General features: G+C 36.3%; 1 protein-coding gene across 1 annotated transcript; it reads right to left on the reverse strand.

Moving 5' to 3' along the window:
* Positions 1-5,647: 5,647 nt before the first annotated feature.
* LOC107770770 (E3 ubiquitin-protein ligase ATL23-like) lies at positions 5,648-6,034 on the reverse strand. Its single transcript, XM_016590102.1, has one exon. The coding sequence runs from the start codon at positions 6,032-6,034 to the stop codon at positions 5,648-5,650; it is 387 nt and encodes a 128-aa protein (XP_016445588.1).
* Positions 6,035-9,880: the final 3,846 nt, after the last annotated feature.

Consider the following 9,880-nt stretch of genomic DNA (forward strand, 5'->3'; position numbering starts at 1 on the left):
TTCCGAGCAGCTGTTGCTGCGTGTCTTCGCCTTCGTCGCCAACGACCCCTTGTATTCTCAGCAACCAGTAGCAGCGTCGTCACTGTCCCTCGACCCCACTCCCTCACGTCCAAACGCCACCACCAAACAGGCCCGTCAGCAGCCCCCCTCTCGTCGACCTTACTGCTGTCATCGTTGTTTCATCTTTCGCGAGCAGTTGTTGGCTGCTGCGACTCTGCCTTGCCGAGCATTGTTGCTGCATTGCTCCTCCTTCGTCGCCAACGACCCCTACTCCTTCAGTCCGAAGAACCAGCAGCCTGTTTCTTCCTCACATCCAAACAACCCCTTCTGTTTTAACTTATCGTATCAATCTGTTGCGTCGAAAAGAATAAAACTAGCAGCAGCCAACACCTCGGGTCGTTGACAGTCTTGGTCCGAGCTTTCTGTTTTCCGTTGAGGTCGTTTTTGTTCGTCGAGGTCCGGTACGTCGAGGTTGTTGTCCGAGGCGTCAAGGTTCGTCTACGGTTCATCGCGTTTCAAGGATAACGCTGCCTCGCGGTTAGTCTTTTTTTTTTAGATTTGTTTGAGGCATTATTTGGCATTTCTCCTCGTTTGCTTCAGTAGATTTTTTTAGTTGTTCCCTGCTCATATGTATGTGGTTATTCACTTGTTTATTTTATATGAGCATATGGTTGAGATTCTGGCAAAAGATGCATAATTATGCCTAGTTTTCTTTTTTGTTTTGTTTAAGTTTTGTTTCTAGTACTTGTATTATTAGGGAACATTGAAGTTAGGTTATAGATTTATTTTTACGTGATTTTGCTCAACAGACGTAGTCTAGTGCAATGCTCTTAGTAGTTGCGTAAATATGGGCTTAAACCTTTGGTAGGAGTAATCTTTTGAAATCAGAATCCGAAGTGTGTCATTTTAGCAAATTCTATGGCCATCGCAAAAGTAGAAAATCGCAGTTGTCTTAAGTTTGCCCTTAAATAATAAAAATGAGACGAGCCTCGTCAAATAAAAACACAATTTGTGGGGCCCTCAATAATTGGTCATAATAAATACTTAGATTTCGGGACGGGCCGTTTAGCAAATTTCACGACCCTACCCAAAAATAATGATACGCTAGTCGCTTTAGGCGCGCATTTAATAATGTTATCTTCTTAAACTCGGGTGCACATTTATGTGACCCAAATCCAAATCTTAGCGGAGTTGAAATATGTCTCTAAATCGCGGGTACATTGATTGTGACGTGGTTCGAGATGCATGTCCACGACGTTGCAAATTCCTTTAAAAATAAGAATGAGATGAGCCTCGCCGAATAAAAAAACAAATTGCGGGGCCCTCAGTAAATACTTGTTTTAAAATTACTTAGAATTCAGGAGGGCCGTTTAGCGAATTTCACGGTCTTCCCAAAATAATAACGCGATAGTCTCTTTAGGCGCGCGTTTAATAGTTTACTTTCTTAAGCTTGGGTGTGCATTTCATGCGACCCAAATCCAAATCCCAAAATATCAAATAAAATACGTTCCGGATTATGGGTGCATTTCATGTGACGCAGTCCAAAGACGTGTTTTAAGCGATGTTCACATTCTTTTAAAAATAATAATAATAAAGTGGTTAAAAGATAAAATTTGCACATAAGTTCATATTTGTATAAAATCAGATAATCAAGCCGAATATAACAGTTGAGCGACCGTGCTAGAACCACGGAACTCGGGAATGCCTAACACCTTCTCCCGGGTTAACAGAATTCCTTATCCGGATTTCTTGTGCGCAGACTGCAATATGGAGTCATTCTTTTCCTCGATTCGGGATTAAAATTGGTGACTTGGGACACCCTAAATCTCCCAAGTGGCGACTCTGAAATAAATAAACAAATCCCGTTTCGATTGTCCTTTAATTGGAAAAACTCCCTACGCCCTCACAGGGCGGAAAAAGGAGGTGTGACAGTCATTCTTAATAAATTCATGATTATTCGCATTAATAATATACCATTATTTGGACCATTAGTAAGTGTCGAAGTCGACCATCTCGTCTCTACTTCTTTGAGATTAGACGGGATACTCATTGGATACACGTTGTTTTCGTTCTTATACTATACTTCTGTGCATTTTTGTTGCACAGGCGCATGCGTCTCTAGTGGCCTACTGGGCGTGACAGCATGGTTGACACGGAGACTTAGGTGAACTGCACTTCTCGAGGCGACCCGCAGCCAGCAAAGTCTCTTTCAGTTTTCTGTATTTATTTTCTGTCCATTATTGTCTTCCGGACGGTTGTGGTATTACATTATTTCCTAGAAATTGCTCGTGCACTTGTGACACCGGGTTCTGGGAGGAATTTTGGATTATTCAATATTAAGTTTGTTAAAGACTTCATGGTTATTTCTGTAAATTTCATTATTCGTTGTTTAATGTATAAAGAAAAGATTTTAAACAAATTACTAAAATTGGAATTTAATTAAGTATTTTGGTTGGCTTGCCTGACAACGGTGTCCGACGCCATCACGACTCTTAGTGGATTTTGGGTTGTGACATTGGCTCTTCCAGAGCTCTCAATTAATTTGGTACTACCACATATTCATCAGCATCCATATGGTGAATATCTCTTTTAAAGAGAAAGTTATACAATTATGGTCATGGTCAAAATTATATGCAAGATATGTTTCTTGCATTACCGTTGTCTTTTAATAATCACATTGCCATAATATTTTGGCGTATAATAGGTATGTGACCAATGACCATTCATGCTATAATAATGGCATTTTTTATTTTTTTTCATCTCAAACCCCCTTCTAGAGGTGAGTGTGGTATATTCACTACCACTAGCACGTTCATATTCTTCCAAGAATGAATATGCATTCATAAATCACATGTTGTCACATTCACATCATGAATGGACCATAATCTATATGTGCTTTACAAAATCTCATGTCAAATCGATGACAAATAGTACTTTCACAAAGTGAAGGATATTTTAAGAATCCTTATTCTTCTCATTACCACAATGATGACGATTATAATTTCGTCTATTGTCACGTCCTCATCCATTGATACATTCATAGTAATAATTTTGTCTTCTTTCAGCTTATCACATACTGCTATCACATTCTCTTAAGGGAATGAGAATGGAGCAAATTCAATGGGATGGGTTTTCACTTCTTGTGCTCACGATCATACATAATTTTGATCATGGCAAGACATAGAAATTTTACCACTTTGAGTGGCTATAATTTCTTACTAATTCCATTAGAGTTATAATCAAAATTTATTTTCTTTGCTTGTATTTAAAATCAAATTATAGAATAAAAGAGAAAAATACGGTAAAATACTTACCTTAAATCCAGAATTTAATCATGAAAGAAGTTCATGGAACAATTGACAATCATTATGCTCAATCCAAAGCTTCTGCTCAATTGGTTAGAGTCTCGTGCTGATAATGTGTTATGAAAAAATAAAGGAAGAAGAAGCGTATTACGGAGAAAAGCAGGGAGAGAGAATTCTTATTGATTTAGAATGAATTACAATAGAATAGAACCCTCTATTTATAGGGAGAGAGTGATTTAGCCACCAAGTAATAAACCTTAGAATCTCTCTAAATATAGACATTCACCATAAATAAAATTCTATTTATAACAGGATTTGAAATTTTAAAATATTTTGATCATTAGCGCTTTCTTTATTTGAACTAAATAAAACTACTAATATGTAGCAACTCAAAATATATGTAAATCCTTAGCCCAATATTTTGATCCTTATAATATTTCTAAAATATATTACTTACCAAGTTGCTTCATTCATACCAACCACTGAATTTTCTCTTCCTCTTCTAATTTCATAATGCTTATGAATATTCTTTATAATATTTGGTGATGAAAAGTTAATGATGTAAAGGTTAAACCTCAAGGCCTTTGAAACTGCATCCTTCCCAAACTCATGAAAAAAATAAGGAATAAGAAGATTTATCCAAAAAGAGAATTAACTAATATAACTCTAAAGTTACATGATAATTTTATTATCATTAATAATCTTGAATTTATAGTAAAAACTATTTCAGAGTTTAAACGAGAAATAACGTGACATGGTCGATAAGAGTCAATAGCACTAATAATTCTATGAATACAACGGTCCAAAGTAAAATATTAGATGAATATTTTACCCTATGAAAATAGTCTTTATTGGATAAAATTATAATTATAGTGAAATATAAAATTTTGGATGAGTTCATACTAAGAATTTAAAAAAAATTATAACAAATAATAAAGTTCTTAGAACTAATAGCAAAACAAAATTCATTTCACTTCTTTTTAAAATTACTCATATACAAAAAATTATTTTTCAAGTTGATAAAACTCATATGGTACATATATTTTAATTTTCATAAGAAAAATACCGACGAAAAGAGAAATTAGAGATAGAGAAAAATCGACTATATCAAGTTGGTTAAGTACAAACTTGAAGCGAAAAGGATAAAACATTAGAAGACAAAATATATTCTAAATGAGTTGTAATTTTTCTTTATTCACTATAAAGAATGACAACCCCCTATATTTTTTGTACATTATTTCTTGTAAAATATTAACTCAATATTGGCGGAGGCAAACGAGAAAACAATAATAATAAGGCATTCGAGGACTTATGTGATGACACATTACTTTTTTATTTTTTTTTTATTTTACAACCCAGACACGTTATGTAATATATATAAGAAAGATAGAGAGAGATTTTTTTTCAAAATCATATATTCATGAATATATGATACAGATACACGCGCAAGTACCCTAAGACTAGTACGATAGAAAAACGTTGAAGTCATATTTAAGTTCCAAAAGGTAAGTTACATCAAAAGTGAATAGACAGACCTCATAATTTGAATCTTACCTTAAAATTTATACGTAGTTAGGATCATGTACGTGCTCAAGCAGCTACGTTAAGGGAAGTGAAAGACCTATAATATAATGCGATAAGGAACACTTTTGTCCACTTTTGTTTACATGTTCGGCAACTCATTAACCTTTTTTAAGAAATTATTTCTCAAACTAATTTACAAGACTGTCTTCCACTTGTCATTAGCCTTACTGTCAAATTTTTCGAAAGTCGTGTCTGGAAACTTTCTAATTTTTCTACTTTTGGTCCATTAAGGCTTGTCGACTTAACACTGTCTTCTCTCCACTATTGTCTTCTTCATATTTGTTTCAATTAATATAGACAAAAATAAGGGCATCTGAAAATCATTTATCTTTCTCCTCCTTTCATACTCTACTCTCTAGTTTGTACCATCTACCCCTGTAAGAAAAAATCACGCACATCATTACAACAAAAAATAATAATGTTATTAAGATAAACTTTGATTGTAGTTTTGTTTGACAAATTAAGTGAAAAGAATTAAACATCATCTTTTAACCAAGAATATAATGTCTCTAGATAGAAACTTAAAGACTAGGCTTCCACTGATAATTGAAAGACAGATTCTTGAAAAACATTAAGTAGAAAGCTAAATAAGGATTTGGTCCTATTCCCTCAAATCTCACATAACCTTAATCATCCTAGTTTCAGAATTTATCCACCTACAATCTCTACTGAAATGTCACTAAAACCACTAAACATAAAAGAAGTCCTTTTGCAACCAAATATAAGTTCGGTATTTTTTTACAACGGTGGCGTCTAACTCAGCTAGTGTGCACCTCAATTATTCTACTATCTTCCACCAGCACAGATACGGAATTACTTTCATCATGAGTGAACAACTCAGGCTGAAGCTTGTGTCTACAAACAGGACAAAATGGCTGCTTGGACAGCCAAAGATCAAGGCATACGAGGTGGAATCCATGGTTGCAACCAGGAACCAACCTAGCAAGTTCTTCATTTTCAATCAAATCCAAGCAAATTGCACAATCAGTGCCAGAACTCAAATCTTTTCCAGTGAATTTAGGGAGTTTTTCAAGCTGCACATCAGAAAGTCCTCCTTTTCGGGCGGATTTCACAGGCCGAGAAGGGTGGTCACCACTAGTTGTTCTTGAAACTACGTAGAGGTAGAAGAAGAAGAGGAAAACCATGAATACGAAAGGTAAACAAAACAGTAGGTACAAAGAGACAGGCATTTTTTTAAAAGGAAAATGGTGGAGTGAATTCCAAAAACTTGTTTAAATTTGTAAAGGGGCTCTCAGAATTTGGAGTGTTGTTTGATCAGAAATGTGTTGGCACTTGGTTCTTGATGAAGTGGCCTAGATGTGTCTTTTTCTTGAATTACGAGGTATAACGGCTGCAGCATTGGGAAATTGGAAGACAAAATAGAAAGAGGACAAAAATTGTTGTTGCTAGTATTACCAATAGCAGTATTATTGCCAAACAGTAGTATTTGAAACTATTTGTTTTTTACTAGGTGAGGAAATATTTACAAGAAAAAAATTTATGGACACCAAGTTCAAAATAGCAGTAATAGTTACTGGAATTCTTGTTCCCTTCACCACGGAAAGGAAAGTATCCAAGTATCTGAGATTGTCTAGGGAGGATGAAATTGAACCAATTGCACCAGTAAGGAATTAAGTACTTTAGATGAATCAACATCACACTATTTCATCGGGGAAATCGTCTCCTACATAAGATGTACCCAAAGTCTAACAATTTAAGAAGATACTCCCTCCCTCACATTTTAATTATCGCTTTAGTTCTTTTCACGTCCATTAAGAAAACAATAAGTATAAGGTATAGTTTCCTAAGTTACTCCTAATAAATGCTTTTTGAGAATTGAGTAGTATTAAAAAGAACCACTATTTAAAAATAATTAACAAATTTAATTTTGAATTCCTAAAGTGACAATTAGTTTGGAATAAAATTTTTGAGCTAAAGCGATAATTAAAATGAGACGGAGGAAGTACTTATAGTAATAAATTAGACATCACAATGGAAGTTTGGGAAGAAATAACTAGGTGCAAACAAGAAAGAGAGCAAACAAGTGAACCTGAAAGCTTTGACAGGAGAGAGTGACTCTTTTTCGAGCAAATGCACAGCCGTTATTGTTCTTAGAAGCATAGTAAATCTTAGGATTTGAAGAGAAAAAATAATGGGGATCCGCTTCAAGATCCTAAGGATTAGAAAGACAACAGAATTTTTTTTTCTTCGGCTTTTCCCCCACAGAATTCATGTGCTAGATTATAAAGACAGCTTCTTTTTATCCCGCCATTTAATTTCTTTTGGCAATTACAACTATATCAACCATCAAATTAAATAATCAGCTGCTACATCATCCAATCTCTTTCCTCCAATTACTTGACAAAACTCCTTCGACAACCTTAGTCAGCTTAGTAACTGGAATTTCCTTGCCCTCGTGGAATGCTAAATAAGAAACTAAAGCATTATTTCAACCAATCTGGTAAGTGCTGGTTACTGAAGTATAATATATCAAAAAGCTGGTTTGAATCAATACCAATATTTGAACTCAAACCGTCTACAGATATTATCCAACATTATTGTGTCTTCTCCCTTTTAGCTAGTAAATCCAGCTATCAAAAGAGCAAATAGAGGAAGTCCTTGACATGTTTCTGCTATATCTCTTTCCACTTAAACCAACTCTGAGGGAATATCAGGGTTTGGCTTGCAAAACCAAACTTATGTAATCGACTTGTTAACATGATTCTACTTGATTGATTTGGGATGCTCATTGCCTTCATCTGGAATTATCTTCCTGCCTTCTTGACTAATAAGTTTAACCTCCTGAATGATCTTGCCTAATGCGGGGGCTGAGTTGAATTTGAACTGAATTCAGAATCCACTCCCTCTTCTAGGCCAAATAGCACACAAGAAATATTCCTAAGCTCAGAACACTATCTCCTCAATATCATAGATCCGGCAACAAATTCCTCAGTAAGATAAAGCTTTTAAGACTGCAATGTAATTACTTGATTCTTCTGCCTCATGAGGCTCGACTTTAGGTTAGGGATCGCACAAACTTGAGATGAATTGCATTGCCAGATCTTCAACATTCGTGTTTTCCACCAAACACCTGAAAGAGAGACGTGTTTTTTTCTTCTGAAAAGAGAGACATGTTTACGTTGTCTGCTGCTTCTCTCGCACGAGTCAAGAAACAGTTGGATTTGTCTTTGCTCCGTGGAACCCCCTTCTCATCAAACCAACGGAATCCGTTAGAAATTTTAGATGGCCTTAAGGACTCCAATCTGTCCCCTGATTGAAGCTCTCATATCAGCTTTGCAGTCTAAAACAACGCCAGATTGTCTATGAAGGACTTGACAATGCCACCACTAGTCGATAATGTCCAGATTGTCTATGAAGGACTTGATAATGCCACCACTATTCGATAACTTAGGGTGGACGGATGAAGATTTTCCCTTTTGGACAATTTTTTAAAAGATATTGCATTTTTGGGACAGTTGGTCAAGTTGGAAGGGTCTCATCCTGGACATAGACTTCTCTCATTCTCTGATTGAAAAGCTCGTTGCTTCAGATATTACAATATGTTTTCATATTTTTTAATCAAGAATTAATGTTATTGCTCAAAGCGTTTCTTGCAATTCAGCAACCAATAAAGAGAGTGAAGCTTCGCTCCAACTTGCTTTGATACATTTCACGAGATGCTTTCACACGTAATAAAGAAATTTCTCTTGCGAAGCCCTTAAAAGGAAGATTTTAGATGCTATTGGATATACTCTTAGGATACCTTATGGAGGACTTGAGGATTTGAATTCATACTAACTAGAGCTTCCCTAGAACCGTAGCAGAAACTATAGTTAGCTAGTAGACCAACAGGTTAGATCTGGAAGGAAGAGGTGGTAGGAAACGGCACACTTGTTAGCTTCTACACAGTTCTATAGCTGCATATACACTTTGTTTAACCAGCCAGCAAGCTACATCTATCATTCAAGGTTGGCACTTACAACTGGAAAAAGGTGAGAACTCTGAAAAGCATTTTGGATTATAAGATATCATTCAAGGTGTTGCTATCATTACACACAAGGTGAGCGTGGCCCCCGTGGAGGACAAGATGCGGGAAGCAAGACTCAGATGGTTCGGGCACATTCAGAGGAGGAGCACTGATGCACCAGTGAGGAGGCGTGAGCACTGATGCACCAGTGAGGAGGCGTGAGCACGAGGTTGTGGTGGGCACGAGGAGAGGTAGAGGGCGACCTAAGAAGTATTGGGGAGAGGTGATCAAACAGGACTTGGCGCGATTTAGGATTACTGAAGACATGGCCCTTGACAGGGAATTGTGCAGGTCGAGCATTAAGGTTATGGGGAAGTTATGAATATTTATACAACGCATTAGCGTGACACTAGCCAATTAGGAGTTAGTCTTTGGCTGCTACTGGTCATCTACTGATGTAGGGCTTTATCTGCTGATTATTATTATGTCATCCATTTATTTCGTATTTCTTATATTACTGTTATTTTATTATGAGTCTATTGATGATACTAATATATCGTCTCTTGTTGCCTTCTTGAGCCGAGAGTCTCCTGGAAACAACCCCTCGGGGTAGGGGTAAGGTCTGCGTACATATTACCCTCCTCAGACCCCACTTGTAGGATTATACTGGGCTGTTGTGGTTGTTGCTATCCTCAGAAGCTAAGAAATAAGGCACCCTGTCTAGAGGAAGATAACAGAAGTGAAATAAAGACATTACTAAATCAGTAGACCAGAAAAAATAATTATTTTTTTCTGCATCCCAAAACAGACTCTGTTTTCTTTGCAAAATTACTATAACATGCTCATCATATTACCACCAAAAAGTACCATTCAAGTAATCTATATACGAAAAACTCAGCCTGGGGCTAATTCAGGGGTAAACAAACAAAATGGAGACTACTCCACATCAACATTCCATGAAATGACACATGGAGAGTTAGAAAGATTAGCATGGAGGGGAGATCCACCGAAGCAACAAAAGCAA

This window comes from Nicotiana tabacum, chromosome 1, assembly GCF_000715075.1.
Source record: "Nicotiana tabacum cultivar K326 chromosome 1, ASM71507v2, whole genome shotgun sequence".
Lineage (NCBI taxonomy): Eukaryota > Viridiplantae > Streptophyta > Magnoliopsida > Solanales > Solanaceae > Nicotiana > Nicotiana tabacum.

Excerpts from the sequence above, each read along its gene's own strand:
- LOC107770770 (XM_016590102.1), bottom strand. The coding sequence starts at position 6,034 with ATGGTTTTCCTCTTCTTCTTCTACCTCTACGTAGTTTCAAGAACAACT.